The 18,872-nt window shown below is 39.3% G+C and overlaps 1 protein-coding gene across 1 annotated transcript in view; it reads left to right on the forward strand.

Annotated features, from left to right (window-relative positions):
- LAMA1 (laminin subunit alpha 1) overlaps positions 1–18,872 on the forward strand; it is a 250,596-nt gene that overhangs the window by 129,275 nt on the left and 102,449 nt on the right. Inside the window, exons 24-29 of the mRNA XM_089683630.1 lie at positions 1,298–1,441; positions 7,481–7,660; positions 8,472–8,657; positions 9,136–9,263; positions 17,466–17,586; positions 17,667–17,804. Of these exons, the coding sequence (XP_089539756.1) occupies positions 1,298–1,441; positions 7,481–7,660; positions 8,472–8,657; positions 9,136–9,263; positions 17,466–17,586; positions 17,667–17,804 (897 nt within the window). The remainder of the gene's footprint in view (positions 1–1,297; positions 1,442–7,480; positions 7,661–8,471; positions 8,658–9,135; positions 9,264–17,465; positions 17,587–17,666; positions 17,805–18,872) is intronic.

Consider the following 18,872-nt stretch of genomic DNA (forward strand, 5'->3'; position numbering starts at 1 on the left):
TTAATGACAGGTGTACTTAAATGAAGTGGGGAAACACTTGGTCACCACATTTTCTGCTGTCTTGGAGATCTCAGAGATGGGATATGGGCAAAAATCTTTTCAATAGGACCACAGACTGTAAAAAAACAAACAAACCAACAAACTAAAAGATTTCAGCCACATTGCTCAAAGCAAAAAAATATGTTGGGCTGGAGATACTTTAAGTATATAGTCTGTGGTCATTTTTTCAAATTTTACAAATAAAAAGAAACCTTGTGTCCCATAAAAACTTAAAAGAAAAGAGAAAGTAACTGCCTCCATGTGGCCACATTGGGATTTCTTTACTAAAGCTGGTTCACTCAGAATCTCACGCACTTCTGCAAAGAAACCAATCAGCTCCCAGGTTTTATTGCTAATGCTTAATTGAACAAGCTGAGGTTAGAAGCTGATTGGCTACCATGCACAGGTGCACAAGATTCTGAGTGAACCAGCTTTATTAAATCTTCCCCACTATGTTAATATAAAATTGTTGTTTATGAGCTGAGAGATGTAATGTCTGTGCTGACTACATATTAATCTTAGATAAAACATAGATACATAGATACTTGTATCTACAAGTGATGGAACATTTATGAACTCTGCATTTCCTGCATTTAAAACAATATTTTTGCAGAGAATAGTCAAACTGAACTTTCAACTAAATGTCAATTTAACATTTAGGAAAATCAAAACAATGGTGTGCAAAACATATGCTTCCCGCTGATTGGGAAGCTCTAGTTCTTACTCTGCAGGGGTGTGTCAGACCTTTGCAGAGAGACCCCCTCCTTCCACATAAAGAGCAAGGGGCCTTTCCCAACAGCACACTGGCAGGCAGCAGACTTTTCTACACAGGCTGTGGCTGTTTTATAAAGAAAACAAAGATTTTTTTTTCTCTACACATATCTTTTTCATCTTCTTTTCTGTCATGTATTATATTCTTTTGTATAACAATAAGATGATTATTTTTGCACATCTTGACTGTATTTTTACCAATAATAATCTTTTTTTAATATATTTTTTAATTAATACTATTTTAAATATTCTTATTTTTAGTTAATATAATCATTTCTATGAGCTCCTTGAACCATTTTCCCATTGTTTTGTTTTGCCATATCATCCTGCATAGCAGTGTATCTGTGTTGTGTTGCATGCAGTTTGAATGTAAACTTTTTAGCATTTTCATGCATGTTTTGGACCTATCTGTAGCTGCTAAGTAACATTTTTTTATTAATACTGTATTGTAACTGAAATAACGTCCTTCTTATGTTTTATTTCTCAGGCCAATGTTATTGGCAGTTATTGCAATGAGTGTAAAGGTGGAACCTTCGCCCTGCATGCTGAAAACCCCCTTGGTTGTTCTCCATGTTTCTGTTCTGGAGTGTCCCAGCTGTGTGCAGAAGTTGAGGACTTTGTACACATTCCTGTAAGTGACATTCTATACAGTATGTTTTATCCATCCCTTCAAATATAAGAGGCAAGATGTACATATTAAAATATACCTTTTAATTCTTGCTACTCTTTAACACTACATATTATAAAAGGATATACCTTGTTTTATCGGGTTGTGTCTGGAGTAAACCATATCAATTGTTGTTTGCATGTATACTGGAAGTAAATGATTATCAACAAATATTTAAATACAAAATCTATATCTAAAGCACAAGGCTAAATTTGGATGTGGTTAAAATACATGAAAATTGCACTGATTGTTGTATTTAATGTCAAACTAATGCAAACATGTATGGAGCTTGACTTTACAATTATATCCGGTTGCTTTCATATTAGGTGATGTTATCGCTGTCCAAACATACAGTCATGGCCGAAATTGTTGGCACCCTTGATATTTCTCCAGGAAATCATGTATTTCTCACGAAACGTATTGCATTAACACATGTTTTGCTATACACATGTTTATTCCCTTTGTGTGTATTGGGACAAAACAAAAAAAGGGAGGAAAGAAAGCAAATTCGACATAATGTCACACAAACCTCCAAAAATGGGCTGGACAAAAGTATTGGCACCCTTTCACAACTGCGGATAAATAAGAATGTTACAAGCATGTGATGCTCCTGTAAACTCACCTGGGGCAAGTAACAGGTGTGGGCAATATAGAAATCACACCTGAAAGCAGATAAAAAGGAGAGACGTTCACTTAACCTTTGCATTGTGTGTCTGTCTGTGCCACACTAAGCATGGACAACAGAAAGAGGAGACGAGAACTGTCTGAGGACCTGAGAACCAAAATTGTGGCAAAATATCAACAATCTCAAGGTTACAAGTCCATCTCCAGAGAACTAGATTTGCCTTTGTCCACAGTGCGCAACATTATCAAGAAGTTTGCAACCCATGGCACTGTAGCTAATCTCCCTGGTCGTGGACGGATGAGGAAAATTGATGAAAGATTGCAACGCAGAATAGTCCGGATGGTGGATAAGCAGCCCCAAACATGTTCCAAAGACATTCAAGCTGTCCTGCAGGCTCAGGGAGCATCAGTGTCAGCGCGAACTATCCGTCGACATTTAAATGAAATGAAACGGTATGGCAGGAGACCCAGGAGGACCCCACTGCTGACACAGAGACATAAAAAAGCAAGACTACAGTTTGCCAAAATGTACTTGAGTAAGCCAAAAGCCTTCTGGGAAAACGTCTTGTGGACAGATGAGACCAAGATAGAGCTTTTCGGTAAAGCACATCATTCTACTGTTTACCGAAAACGGAATGAGGCCTACAAAGAACAAAACACAGTACCTACGGTAAAATATGGTGGAGGTTCAATGATGTTTTGGGGTTGTTTTGCTGCCTCTGGCACTGGGTGCCTTGACTGTGTGCAAGGCATCATGAAATCTGAGGATTACCAAAGGATTTTGGGTCGCACTGTAGGGCCCAGTGTCAGAAAGCTGGGTTTGCGTCCAAGATCCTGGGTCTTCCAGCAGGACAATGACCCCAAACATACGTCAAAAAGCACTCAGAAATGGATGGCAAAGAAGCGCTGGAGAGTTCTGAAGTGGCCAGCAATGAGCCCAGATCTAAATCCCATTGAACACCTGTGGAGAGATCTTAAAATTGCTGTTGGGAAAAGGTGTCCTTCCAATAAGAGAGACCTGGAGCTGTTTGCAAAGGAAGAGTGGTCCAAAATTCCGGGTGAGAGGTGTCAGAAGCTTATTGATGGTTATAGGAAGCGACTGATTTCAGTTATGTTTTCCAAAGGGTGTGCAACCAAATATTAAGTTAAGGGTGCCAATACTTTTGTCCAGCCCATTTTTGGGGTTTTGTGTGACATTATGTCATATTTGCTTTTCTGCCTCTGTTTTATATTTGTTCCAATACATACAAAGGGAATAAACATGTGTATAGCAAAACATGTGTTAATGCAATACCTTTTTTGTGTGAAATACTTGATTTTCAGGAAAAATATCAAGGGTGCCAACAATTTCGGCCATGACTGTATATGTAGCATAAACACAAAGGGGTGCACTGACACAGTTCAGCAGTCTAACATTATATGGAAATAAAGACATGGTAACAATTAGAATAGTGATAAAGACTGTTGGCTTTGCTACATTAATACACAAGAGTTAGCTCTCGTGCACAGTATACTGTAGCGCAGTTGAGTAAGCTTCAGTAGATAGAAAATCAAAATCTGGGTGAGTACTTGTATGATTCCTACCAGTCAATCTGGGTCCTACTACCATCTCCCTTTATGCCTAATTTTTGAGGGGATACATCTCCAATTATTTTAAAATATATGTGTACCATTCTGGTATTAGTCCCTTGGGGTTTCTACCTTCTACCAGGTTGTTGGAAGAAGGGATAAGAACAAATATGAATGATTAGGCCATACTCATTCTAAAATTATGTAAAAATACTATCAGAAAATAGAAAATGTATATACTTGGAGCAACTGTACAAATAAATGTAAATAAATGATTCCCGAGAAATTCCATTCTGACTTTTTGTGATATTCCCTATGCATTGCAAGATTACAAAAATAAATGTTGGTTTAAAAAAAAAAAAATCACAGATTCCAAAGTGGAGAGGTCACAGCCACATATCTAAAAAATGAGGATTGTATATGCTGTTTTACATGTAATTTGGAGCCACAAGGCCACACAGGTCTTTCTAGTACTGGGGAATTTCTAATAGTATTCTAGGCTGTGTATTCTTTCAAGGGATTCTCTAAATATATGATTTTTTCATTATTTAATTTAAATCCAAGCAGGGAGATATTGAGGATCCATCCAGAGCTACAGGCTGTAAAATCCATTTTATTTTTCTAAATTAATTCAGTTGTAAATTACTGTTCTTCTGCTAGTGTGATATCAACGATTCTAAATTTTTAATTTTCAAGTTTATAATCAAACTAAGGCTTGTGCTCACCTGCTCAAATAGATTCAAATATCAGGAGATTTTATATAAATTTATTTCAAAATAGTGATTAATTCAAATTACTTTTCAAAATACAAGGTCTGTATGGGCTTGCAAATATAGTACATATCTGGTTTTATTGCTATAGTATTTACTGGAGTTACATCAGTAAAATCACAGATGTGGTCATGCCTGTACATTAAGAAATGATTTTGTTAAGACTACATCACCCAATTTGTAAACTGCATATTAAGAAATGATTCACTTCTCTATATAATTTTGATTACATACTGTTAGAAGTCAGGACAAATCTCTGGGCTAAAAGAATGTTAATTCTATTTAATAAATAAAACAATTTGGAAATATTTGGAAGGAAAACTTACCTCTTATTGTTATATGGCACAAATTGCTAGAATTACTGTATTTTTTGCTCCATAAGATGCACTTCTTTCCCCCAAAGAAATGGGGGAAATTGTCAGTGCGTCTTATGGAGTGAATATGGAGCAGCCGGTCCGGTATTCCCACCGCCGCCATGTGAGAATACCAGGCCAGCCGCTCTTCTCTTCTGTGCAGCAGGACCTTACCTGTTCCACGGTCCACTCCGGCATCTTTAGTGTGAGCACCCGACTGTGACAGCCGGGTGCCCAGTGCGCATGCACGAGAAGCGCTGCGCTTTGTGAATGGTAAGGCGTCTTCTGGGACACATGACAGGTCCCAAAAGACGCCGGACCAATCACAAAGCGCAGCGATTCTCGCACATGCGCACTGGGTACCCGGCTGTCAGCCTGGTGCCCACACTAAAGGGAGGACAATGCCGCAGAAGTGGGAGCGGGTACCTGTCAAATTCAGGTACCAGCTCCCCCTCCCTCCCCAAAGGTACGCAGTCTTAGTCATCCCCTGTACTGTCTTCAGTCTCTGGTCATCCCCTGCACTGTCCACAGTCTCTGGTCATCCCCTATACAGTCCGCAGTCTCTTAGTCATCCCCTATACAGTCCACAGTCTCTGGTCATCCTCTATACAGTCCGCAGTCTCTTAGTCATCCCCTATACTCTCTGCAGTCTCTGGTCACCCCTACACTGTCCGCAGTCTCTGGTCATCCCCTATACAGTCCGCAGTCTCTTAGTCATCCCCTATACAGTCCACAGCCTCTGGTCATCCCCTATACAGTCCGCAGTCTCTTAGTCATCCCCTATACTGTCTGCAGTCTCTGGTCACCCCTGCACTGTCCACAGTCTCTGGTCATCCCCTATACAGTCTGCAGTCTCTGGTCATCCCCTATACTGTCCGTAGTCTCTTAGTCATTCCCTGTACTGTCCGTATTCTCTGGTCATCCCCTGTACTGTCCGCAGTCTCTGGTCATCCCGTGCACTGTCCGCAGTCTCTGGTCATCCCCTGCACTGTCCGCAGTCTCTGGTCATCCCCTTTACAGTCCGCAGTCTCTTAGTCATTCCCTGCACTGTCCGCATTCTCTGGTCATCCCCTGCACTGTCCGCAGTCTCTGGTCATCCCCTGCACTGTCCTCAGTCTCTGGTCATCCCCTATACTGTCTGCAGTCTCTGGTCATCCCCTATACTGTCCGCAGTCTCTGGTCATCCCCTATACAGTCCGCAGTCTCTTAGTCATTCCCTGTACTGTCCGTATTCTCTGGTCATCCCCTGCACTGTCCGCAGTCTCTGGTCATCTCCTGCACTGTCTGCAGTCTCTGGTCAACCCCTATACTGTCCGCAGTCTCTTGGTCATCCCCTATACTGTCCGCAGTCTCTTGGTCATCCCCTATACTGTCCGCAGTCTCTGGTCATCCTCTATACTGTCCGCAGTCTCTTGGTCATCCCTATACTGTCCGCAGTCTGTGGTCATCTCCTGTACTGTGTCCGCAGTCTGTGGTCATCTCCTGTACTGTGTCTGCAGTCTGTGGTCATCTCCTGTACTGTGTCTGCAGTCTGTGGTCATCTCCTGTACTGTGTCCGCAGTCTGTGGTCATCTCCTGTACTGTGTCCGCAGTCTCTGGTCATCTCCTGTACTGTGTCCGCAGTCTCTGGTCATCTCCTGTACTATGTCCACAGTCTCTGGTCATCTCCTGTACTATGTCTGCAGTCTCTGGTCTTCTCCTGTAGTATGTCCACAGTCTCTGGTCATCTCCTGTACTATGTCTGCAGTCTCTGGTCTTCTCCTGTAGTATGTCTGCAGTCTCTGGTCATCTCCTGTACTGTCCACAGTCTTTGGTGATCTCCTGTACTATGTCTGCAGTCTCTGGTCATTTCCTGTACTGTGTCTGCAGTCCATTGGTTCAGAATATTTTTTTTCTTACTTTCCGCCTCTAAAACCTAGGTGCGTCTTATGGTCAGGTGCGTCTTATGGAGCGAAAAATACGGTAATCAAAAGCCTCACAAATCTGAAATATCATTACATTGTTACATCTAAAATTAAAATGAATATTAAAATGAAATAGGGTCATTCACAAAGCTTATAAGGATAAGGGGCCATATTTAAAAAACCTGACAGTCATTTGCCTCTAAGTCTAATGAGATTTGAAAATTACATTTTCACATGGCTAAAATAAAGATCTTTAGCCTTACTATAAATCTTTGCGAACTTAGCCTATTGCCTGTTTAATGTCACTACACAGTGTACAGTATGGTTACGGATATATTATTTTACTGGCTTTGGGTGATATTTACGTTTTATTCCTTTGTTTCCATTCCCAAGTTTCTTTTACCCTTTATTTATTAGAACTAGTAACTTCAGAGGTTTGATAGTTATTATCTAAGCACCTGTTATAAATGTGACCACCTTTTAGAAATTGCATGATTACCTGCTAAGACCATAGTTTTTAATTTCAAAATTATATGTAGACCAGTTTATTGTCATTTAAGTAGCTCTTAGTTCTTTTGAAAAGTGAAAACCTGAGAATTATCATAAAGGTCACAATAAACTGTAAAACGTTTCCACTGTGCAAAGTTGTTGCACATTTCACCTACTTAAATGCGACAAAGAGTTTTCTTACAATGCTTTCAACTTTTATTGTTCTTATATAATTTATTTATTTATTATCTAATAAATGGGTACTTGTTACATTCTAAATATCCTATATTTTAGATCACCTTAGTTCCAGACCAGGCTTTGCTCCATGTGGTTTCTCTGAATGACATGAATGGAACTACAAATGGTGTATTCTCCGAGGCTGTTGACATGTTACTAGATGGATCAGTGATACGGCAACACTTTTTATCAGATATATTTTATTGGCAATTACCTGCACAGTTCCTGGGTGAAAAGGTACGGTGAACTCATATTTTATGTAGTGTATTGCTGTCATAAATGTTTCTCGTGTGACGTGTGTGTGACGTGTATTCAAGGGCCAGTATGACAAAATATATGTTCTGTTGGGCTTCATCCTTGTCTGTCTCTTTGCAGTATACTCTTAACTAGATATGAACTTTCATAAAAGTCTGAAAAAGTATTGAAATGTGTCAATATAAGGCTCCGGGAACTAGCATTTTTAGAACAGATCAGAAATAACAATCATATATTTATCATGAAAGATTTCCTATAAAAAAGTAAATCTCAAGTTGAAAAGTTAGTATTGCAACAAAAAAAGACAAATAAAAAAAAAACCCAAAACCTTAAGTTCCACTTTCAGTAACACACATTTAGGAACTGGAATAAAACCATTCACTTTATTGCTCGAAAGATTTTATTCCACAAAGTTTTTATTGAAGTTTTAAAGTTATACAATTATATAACAAGAATCCAGGATTTACGGTGACAGAAGCCAAAACTTAGTCTAATTACAGAGACCAATAAGCTATAATAATGTGTCAACTAGTAAAGGCCAAAAACATAGAAAATTACAGTATCAAGCTGAAAGCTATCTCATACCTCAGAGTCATAGAAAAATTACATTATCCAGTAACTATGGATTACTGGAAAGATTTAGAAAGGGAGAGTATTATGGGGTCAACTAATGCAAAATCAATGCAAAATATCATATATATATATATATATACAGTATGTATATATACTGTACATTGCTTTCAATATCAAAACCAATTTGTTCTTTATGTATTTGTGTTTTATTTATTTGCAGACATTGGCATATGGTGGCATGCTGAAGTATGTTATTACATATTATGCACTGGGGGAGTCTGGTCCTGCAGATTTTGAACCTTACATTATAATGAAAGGTGGACATCTCAGGAAGCAAGTTCTTTACATGGCCAAACCAAACCTAGCAAATGGAGTGAGAAGTGAGATACAAGTCAGCTTCAAAGAGGTAAATATGGATTTAGCTTTAGTTTTATATTGCAGACGACTTGATGGCGTATACTATATAAAATCACAGTTTGCAACCTGTTCTTGATTTTTACCTTTGTAGCTTATTCTCTGTAGCTGTTTTTTAAACAGTTTTTATACATTACAAGATTGCATTAAGTTTTAGGACAAATATTCATGAAACATTTATATCATTTGTCCCTGTCACCCAAACAAACTCCAGGGCCATTGTGTACAAAGCATACACAATGAGAAGTCCACACAGAAATATAGTTAGTGGTTTAAAAGCCCTACTGTATACTAATTAAATTGTTTTGTTTGGAAAATATTAGCATAATGTTAAGAATTCATTAACAAAGCAAACCACATAACACCAAGAATTTTCCAAAATTATCCCCTTGGACATCCTAATTTACACTGAGCAATTATATATGACAGTTAATTTCAGCTGGTGTGCGTTTTTCTGCCCTCTTCTTCAGGAACACTGGAAATATCATAATTCTGTATTTGATGAGACAGTTACAAGGATGGATTTCATGTCGGTTCTAAGTAAACTCGATTACATACTTATAAAAGCATCATATGGCTATGGATTACAACAGAGCAGGTATGTCTGTACTTAGATACATGTTCTAACCTGCAGTCAGAAAAGTGATTGTGTTTTTCACACGCTGCTTGCAGTTTATCTGTATCAGTAAAGAAAACAATAATGTAGAATTTTGTTAGCTAACACAGGAACCTTGGAGTCAGCAGAATCTTTTAAGACCGAATACAGTTACAGTCTGTCTTCACTGACATAAACAGAAATAAGAGGCAGTATTCAACAGTAATCTGTGGACTATATTGAGAGTGTATACAATATGAAATACACTTCAGGGGTGATTTATTAAATTTGAAACAAGGTTCACAGGCTTTTGTCTATTTTAACTTTTTTCATCTCACATTTTGGTATTTGGCGGCCTACCATTTTATTTATTTATTTTTTATATTCAAATACTTTTTATTGAAGTTTTTCAGCAAATACAGTAACATAGAAGACAGAAAAACATTACTGGTTCATTTTTGTGAAAGCAATTGAGATAGTGATTGACTATTCCAACAGATAGCTGTAATGTGGTATACACAGTTACAGAGAAAGTCATACGGTGCTGGAACCAATTTCTACCTGTTCTAGGACAACTATGAACCATGGGGAATATAGGGGAGAAAGGGGTAATAGGACAGGGAGGGGGTGGAAAATATAGAAACAACTGCCTAAACTAAAAGGTTAAACCACAACATACCAGTCAAGATAATATTTTATACTCCAAAGAGGGTGAGCCATTAGATTATAATTTTACAATTGGTATTGAGTGACCATTGATACCAGGAGCGAGCAAATTTTGGGTATGGTAAATTGGCAATGGTAAATCTCCTTTCCATGTCACTTTGATAATTTATATCAGTAATTACCATTGTTTTCGAGGGAGATGTAAGTGATTTCCATAGTCTGGTGATACTATTTTTGGATGCAAATATGTGGATTACGATACAGCGGGAGTTAGAAGGAAAGCTATCTAGACCAATATGAAATAAAGCTAGGGAAGGGTCAGGGCTCACCGTGGAGCCTATTACTTCAGAAATCAGATTAAAAATATTATTCCAGAAGGATTGCAAACATTTACAAGACCATAGTAAGTGTAGTAGGGAACCCATTTCTGCACATTGACGCCAGCACTGTGGGGAGTGAGTAGAATACATTTTTGAGAGTCGGAGAGTAGTTAAGTACCATTGATGGAGGAGTTTTAGATAAGATTCCCGATATTTAGCACATCAGGAAGATTTGTATGTAAGGCTGAAGGTTTTACTCCAAGTTTGGTCTGAAAAGGATAGGCAAAGTATCAGTTCCAGGTTATGTAAGGACGACGTTCTTATGGATAGTTTTAGCTTAGTGAGGTGGGAGTAGAGCAGAGAGATCCCCTTTCCTGGGTATTTAGACTTGTGAAAGTATTGGAACACTGGAGGCAGAAGTGTAGAGGTAAATGGAATATTTTTAGAGTGGATACAGTGGAAAATCCTCATATAGTTAAAGTATTCTGATGTGGGCAAAGAAAATTTGTTTTGGAGAACTTGAAAGGGTGCTATGTCATTGCTATATAGAGGTCTAGAACTAAGTTGATACCACATTTTTCCCACATGTTTAGGTTGAGAATGAATGAGTGTAAGGAATTGATGGGGATAGGTATTGAACTAGCTTCAGTGAAATTATGGGAGAGAAGCATGAACCAAGCTGCTAGGGATGCTTTGATGCATGGATGATTTAGACAGGGTCACGCATGATTTACCAAGTGTAGCATAAGGAGATTCTGCGGATAAAGGGGGGGGGGGATAGTGATGATTCTATAAGGGACCAGATTTTTTCTTTAGTCGGAGGCCACCAAAAATATATTTGGTCAAGAAGTGTAGCCAAGTAGTATGAGTGTATGAGTGTGTACGAGGAAGACCCGCTCCTCCTTTATGGGATGGATGGATTAGTACATTCGTAGTATATATAGGGCATTTAGATTCCCAGAGGAATTCAGACATTTGTCTCTGAATATTGTCGAAACATTTTTGGGTACTAGGTTAGGGAGGGTCCGAAAAATGTATAATAATTTGGATAAGAAAATCATTTTCAGAGCAGCAATACATCCTAGTTTGGAAAGGCCATATGTTCGAAGCAACTGGAGTTCTTTTGGTATATATTGGTTTCAATAATTTTAGAAGTAGAAGGTGTTAGATTAATTCCTAAGTGATTGGCCCAAATAAAGGGAACTTTTTAGTGAGATATTGTTGAATTTTTGGAGGTGTGTGTAAATTTAGTATTAGAGATTTGTTTTTGTTTAATTTGTAATAGGAAACTTCTGTATATTGGTTAAGAATCGATCGGATTAGAGGTAGGGATTGGGAAGGATTGGTGACCATTAAAATGATATCAGTGGTAAATAAGCTAATTTTGTGTTCGGTACCTTGATATGTGATGCCTGTAAATAAAGCCTCCTCCCTTAACTTGGTCACAAGAGGTTCAATAAGTAACCCAAAAATAATAGGGGATAAAGGGCAACCTTGCCTGGTGCCGTTGGTGATATTAAATGGCTGAGATAGTACGCCATCGTTAAGGAACCTGGCAGATGGAGAAGAATATAAAGACATGATAGCATTTTTTAACCAACCTGTAATACCATATTTTTGTAAAACGACTTGCATAAATCCCCAATAAATGCAGGCAAACGCCTTCTCGGCGTCTAATGAAAGGAGCAGAGAAGGCTTTTACTGAGTTTCTAGGCTGTAAATTAGAGAGAGTAATCATCTGGTGGCATCTGGGGCTTGTCGCCCCAGTATAAACCCTACTTGATCTGGATGGATCAAAGTTGGAAGATAGGAGAGCAATCTGCGGGCAATTAATTTTGCAAATAATTTCATATCCATGTTTATGGGAAATATAGGTCTATAGTTTTGTACCAATTGGGAATCTTTGCCTGGTTTAGGAATCGTAGTGATGACACATTTCTTTAGGTAAAGAGCCAGAGGATGATGCATGATTGAAGAGGTTTTTTAGATGTGAAGAGAGGATGTTAGCAAAACATTTATAGTATTCACTGGTATAGGTGTCTCCTCCTGGGGATTTGTGAAGTGGGAGAGTTTTACTCGCCGATTTGATTTCTTTAGGGGAGAATGGTTCTGAGATTTCTTGGGTTTGGGATGGAGAGAGAGCAGGGAATGAGTTTAAAAAAAGTTGTATGGAGGTGGGGGATGGTTGAATTGTTTCCTTACCATTTTTAAGATTATAAAGAGATTGGTAAAACTCAGTAAGTGCATTAGCTATGTCTAGGGGGTTGGTTACCGGAGAATTTGAGAGGGGGTGTCGGACTGAACTTATTTTGGATTTGAGGCATTGTTGTTTGACCAATCTGGCTAGAAGAGATCCGGCTTTGTTTCCTAGAGAATAATACGTTGATTTAATTCTCTGTAAATTAAGATCATATTTGAATAACAGTAAGGAGTGAAGTTTATTCCTAAGTGCTAGTAAGGAAGTTGAATTAATTGCAGTAGTGTTTATTATGTTCCTCTGCCCTTTTAATAGAACCTTTTCAACCTGGCACCTCTTCTGAGTGACAATCTGAGAGGTTATCTTAATTAGGATCCCCCTCATTTACAGTTGCAAGAAAAAGTATGTGAACCCCTTGGGATTACATGGAGTTTTGCATGAATTGGGCATAAAATGTGCTCTGAACGTCATCTAAGTCACAACAATAGAAGAACACAGTGTGCTGAACATATTACTACACAAACATTAGATGTTGCCATGGTTTAATTGCACATAACATGTAAACATTCACAGTGCAGGGAGGAAAAAGTATGTGAACCTTTGGACTTAATAACTGGTTGACCCTCCTTTGGCAGCAATAACCTCAACCAAACGTTTCTTGTAGTTGCAGATCAGACCTGCACAACGATCTGGAGTAATTTTGGACCACTCCTCTTCACAAAACTGTTTCAGTGTAGCAATATTCTTGGGATGTCTGGTGTGAATCGCTCTCTTAAGGTCATGCCACTGCATTTCAATCGGGTTGAGGTCAGGACTCTGACTGGGCCACTCCAGAAGGCGTATTCTGTGCTGCTACAGCCATTGTTTTGTTGAATTACTTGTATGCTTTGGGTCATTGTCCTGTTGCATCATCCATCCTCTGCGGAGCTTCAGTTGGCGAACAGATGGTCGTATATTTTCCTGCAAAATGTCTTGATAAACTCTGGAATTCATTTTCCCATCAATGACAACAATCCGTCCAGACCCCGAGGCAGCAAAGCAGCCCCAAACCATGATGCTCCTTCCGCCATGTTTTACAGTGGGGATAAGGTTTTGATGTTGGTGTGCTGTGCCTTTTTTTCTCCACACATAGTGTTGTGTGTTCTGCCCAAACAACTCAATCTTGATTTCATCTGTCCACAGTATATTTTGCCAGTAGTGCTGTGGAACATCCAGGTGCTCTTTTGCAAACTTCAAACGTGCTGTAATATTCTTTTTGGACAGCAATGGCTTCCTCCGTGGTGTCCTCCCATGTACTCCATTCTTGTTTAATGTTTTCCTTATTGTAGATGTGTCAACAAAAATGTTAGCATGTGCCAGAGATTTCTGTAGGTCTTTAGCTGACACTCTGGGATTCTTCTTTACCTCATGCAGCATTCTGCTCTGTGCTCTTGCAGTCATTTTTACAGGACGACCACACCTAGGGAGAGTAGCAACAGTGCTAAACTTTCTCCATTTGTAGACAGTCTGTCTTACCGTGGACACATGAACATCAAGGCTTTTGGAGATACTTTTGTAACCCTTTCCAGCTTCATGCAAGTCAACAATTCTTGATCGTAGGTCTTCTGAGAGCTCTTTTCTGCGAGGCATGGTTCACATCAGACAGTGCTTCTTGAAACCAGTAAACCCAAAGCAGGTGTGTGTTTTTTAAGGGCAGGACAGCTGTCAGCAACACATCCAATATCATCACACTTATTGGAGTCAAGGTTGGCTCACTCCTGGCTCCAATTAGCTCTGGGAGAAGTCATTAAGCTAGGGCCTCACATAATTTTTCCTCCCTGCACTGTGAATGTTTACATGTTATGTGCAATTAAACCATGGCAACATCTAATGTTTGTGTAGTATTATGTTCAGCAGACTGTGTTCTTCTATTGTTGTGACTTAGATGACGTTCAGAGCACATTTTATGCCCAATTCATGCAAAACTCCACATAATCCCAAGGGGTTCACATACTTTTTCTTGCAACTGTAAGCTTTGTATGTAGCCCATAAAGTAGATACAGAAATGTCAGGTGTGTCGTTTGTACCGAAGAAGATAGAATGAGCTTTCGTAATAGTTTTCCGATTAATAGGTTCTTCCAGTAGCATAGAGTTAAGTCTCCAGGAACACGAGATGTATGATATGTTCGAGTTGCCACTGATAATGCTTATGGGAGCATGATCGGACCATGTAATTGAGCCTATTTCTGATGAGGCGATATGTTGCAAAGTCCATTTATCAGAGAGGAAGAAATCTATCCTTGAGTACGAGAGTTGGGAGGGAGAATAGTATGAATAGTCCCTTTCTGCCCCATGTTGGCATCTCCAATGTCATATAGATCATTGGCGTGTAAGAAGTGGTTCAACGAGTAAGCCGAGGGGCGTTTTCCTGAAGAAGAGTTCAGGTGGACATTTCCAACTATAATGAAGTCTCCTCCTATAATTAAGTTGTCTTTCCTGAGTGATGAAATCTTGGCGTGTAGCTATTTGCAAAATTGGATTTGGTTTGCGTTTGGACCATATACATTGACCGAAGTCTATTGGGTATTTTTGAGGAGGCAGATGAAGATATGAAAACACCTGGTATAGGTTGGCGTATAATTTGACGCCTGCATGGAATGTAGGGAGAGGAGTCTGAGCTCTCGCTGCCGCCATAAGCTTCTCTTTGACATGGTAGAAGTATACTCATGCCAGTGCATCTCTAGGGACTGAGGTGGGTAGAAAAGATTGTTTTGGAATTTTATGTGCTCTATCGATCACTAGCTCCACATCAATAAAGATGGAATGAGGTGTTTCATCAATTGTTGAAGATAAGACATCAGGGTATCAGGGCCAGCCGACTCTGGAATGCCACGGAATTTGATATTATTCTGCCTTGAGCGGTCTTCTAGGTCCATTATTTGGAATTTTAATTGTTGTAGTTCTGTGTCGTGATCTATGTGAGCGTCTACCATGTCATTATGGGTCGTGTACAGTTTGCTCATTTTGGTTTCAACATGGTTCAGGCATAACGCATGTTCATGTACAGTGTTTGATATAGGAGCCATGACCACTGCTATGACATTATGCAGTGTTTGCCTTAAAGACAGAAGCATATTCTTCATTGCGAGTTCAGAGACTGGCTGATCAGAAGCTGGGAATGCTTTAAGAGCAGATTGTAGCTGTGAAGCAAGATCGTGGGGAAGGTAGGCATATATGATACTGCATGTGTGGGTTCCTCTATTCTGGGCCTTGATTTTCCTGGGCTCCGTGTAGAAGGGGACAGAGGAGGAGAGGACTCATCCGGGTCCCCATTGTATAGTGGCAACAGCAGCCTCATATTGGGAGTGTAGGCAGGTCCTTCATGTGATAGAGCGGTGGGACTGCTCTGCAGGCCGCTGGTGCCATCTTGGCTGCAAGGATCACAGGCTGGATAAAAGTCTGTCAGCTTCTGCAGCTGACCGGGAGTCTTTTGGGGGTGGAGCATGGTGACGGAGCTGACAGGGGAGGGAAACTGTCACCGCAAAGTGTGATCTGGGAAGGACATCATATGACGCCCTCCTGGAGGGACTAGAGGTTCGCCTGGTCTATAGTCAAATGACGGCCGGGGCACACAGCCGGTAACCGATCTCGCCACAGCACGGCCCTGCGGGCACGTGCAAAGCGCGATCTGGGAAGGACGTCATATAACTCCCTCCTGGAGGGTCCAGACGTTTGCCAGGTCATCATTTGACTATAGGCCGTGTGGGAAGTGGTTAAAACAGGTAAATATAATATGATTTTTTTCTTTCTATTTACTAATGCTAGCAGTATAAGCATTAAAAACAATCAATGTTAATTGAGAGAGAAAACGTATCAATTATGGAAGACTAGAAAACTGGAACTTCACTAATAAAGCAGTGGCAAACCATACTTGGCCTGATGAGTAAGCTGTTTTTGTCCTATTAGCCCCCCTTTTTAAACAATAGGATTCAGGTTACCGGTTGGCATCAGTGAATTGGGGGATGAGCTGATGAACTCTAAGATTTAATGAGGGGTACTCCCAGCAAGCTCAAAAATATGTTTTAACGTTGTCTATAACAGCCAGCAAGGGTTTAGCTGAAATGGTCAATAAGAGACCACTAGTCAAAGGCTGGAAGCTTAGAGATTTTTTGGCATTGAATGGTGCAGATCCATAAGTGAGATCTGTGTGGATGCTGAAGAGCCAGGTGTTTACCAAGGATATCATGAAGGAAGAAGCCCCAGGTTTGTACCACTAATAACAAATTCTCAGGCAAGAGTATATATCATCACAGAGTTACAAAGGCAGAAGGCTGAAGCAGATGTCAGCAGATAATCAAAAAGAACCAGGAGAGCTGAGGTCAGTAGGCACAATGTACAAAGCAGAAACCAGGCCACGACTACAAGACTAAAGCCATAACTTGAAACAGAAGAAAGAAAAAAGCATCTCTGGATTTACAGTAAAGAAAAAAGGGGGCTTGGCGGCAGGAAACTCCATATAATGTTCTTAGAAATCCTTGGGTGGGAAGAAATCATTATATATCCTTAGGGGGTAATAAAACCAGATACAGATGAGGAAAGTTCAGAGGCACAGACTGAAAGGCAGACACTGGTAAACTGGTGGCAGAGAAAGTTTAAAGGGCATGTCTATGGAACAAGGATGTCATTTCACCCTGACTTTTTTTAACATCTTAGCAGAGTGTTCCACAGACAGTGACCAGATGACTGCACTGGAACCACACAAGACCCAAAATAAAATCCAGCCAGATCCTTGTAATAGTATCCCTGACATGCTCTGGAAAGATTAAACATGGAAATTGATTGTTTTGGCCAAATTTTTCTCATTTCTTTATTCTGATTTTCTTAAACCTTAATTGAGTTTTTAATGCAATGTTCTGTATGCGTTTGTGTGTACTGTGTGTGTATATTCATTAGTGTGTACACATGTGCATGTTTTAATGTTTAGTTGATGTTAGCTTATAAGTAAAAAACTCTCTACAAAGTACTGTTTCTCACAATCTGTAGGATATCAAATATCTCAATGGACATTGCAGTGGAAGCAGCAGAAATGCATTCTGGACGAGAAGCAGCTCATCTTATAGAGATCTGTGAATGTCCTCCTGGCTATGCAGGCCTTTCATGCCAGGTGATCTGCATTCCTTATTAATTAGCTTTTGGTCAGGAAATAATATATCTGTCTCATTTTCTTTTAATTCACTGTATCAGGAGTGTGCACCTGGCTACTACAGAGAGAAAGTGACAGAATTAAATGTAGGAGGACTGCGGTCATACATTGCTCCATGTGTACCTTGTCAGTGCAGTAACCACAGTGAAATTTGTGATCCAGATACCGGAGAATGTCTGGTAGGTTTCCTTTGTGTACAGTATTATACAGTCATAGTTGAAATATTGTTAGCATCTGTGTTTTTAAAGCACTGTATTTTAATTAAAAGGCAAGTTAATAATTTAAATTGAGAACTGTTGCAAAGAATATACAGTATTTCATGATCACCTTTACCTACTTTCCCAGTAATTAGAAACAGGGAACATACACCCTTATAAATTATACCACTATGCTCTGCGTGTAATGTATCACAAATACATGTTTTAAATATTTTCACATATACCTGGTATAATAGAACACAATGTTTGTATGTTAGATGCAAACAGGAAGAGTTGTGTTGTCGTTTAGCATTGATTGTACCGTAACATGCAGAAAATTAGTTGAGTATGTAGGATAATAAAATGCTTTACAGTGCAGTTTCATAACTCTAGTAAGATATTTGTAATTTAAAGCTGGCTATACACAATACAATACAAATGTACAATCTCTGTACAATCTTCTTTAAATGTATAAAAACTATGAAAAATAAAGGCAAGCCAAACAATCTATTCAGTTATACAGTATCAAATCAGGAAGACCCTCCACTGTTGGGGAAAATAATACTGAAGTGTGTGAGTATGGAGGTACCACTGCTGTTCATTAAAATCTCAGTCTCATTGTTACTACCTTTTGTATCACTTGTCCCATTTTAGATTGTAAGCTTTCAGGAGCATGGTCAATTTTATTCTCTTGTCTTGAATTGAGTTGTAAACTGTCTTCCTTTTTTTTCTAAAATCTTGCACAAACTGTTGGTGCTATATAAATCCTGCATAATAATAATAATAATAATGATAATAATAATTGAGACTGAACATTTGAATAATTGTAAATAGCAGCTGAAGTACAACTGAATAATAGAGAACTGTGTGGTGACTTGCACATTTACCATCTGATTTCTTCTAAAGACTCAACTACAAGCAACAATTGGTTCATGTGTGGATTTAGTTTTGGATTATGGTGTCCTTTTATGAAACAGAGATCAGCAGCAATCCTGAGGATCGTTGCTGATCTCTGATCATTAGTGGTTTAGGAAACAGAGATGATTAACG

This window comes from Staurois parvus, unplaced genomic scaffold (assembly GCF_062004578.1).
Source record: "Staurois parvus isolate SC_StPar_1 unplaced genomic scaffold, SC_StPar_1.0 ptg000317l, whole genome shotgun sequence".
In the NCBI taxonomy this organism is placed as follows: domain Eukaryota; kingdom Metazoa; phylum Chordata; class Amphibia; order Anura; family Ranidae; genus Staurois; species Staurois parvus.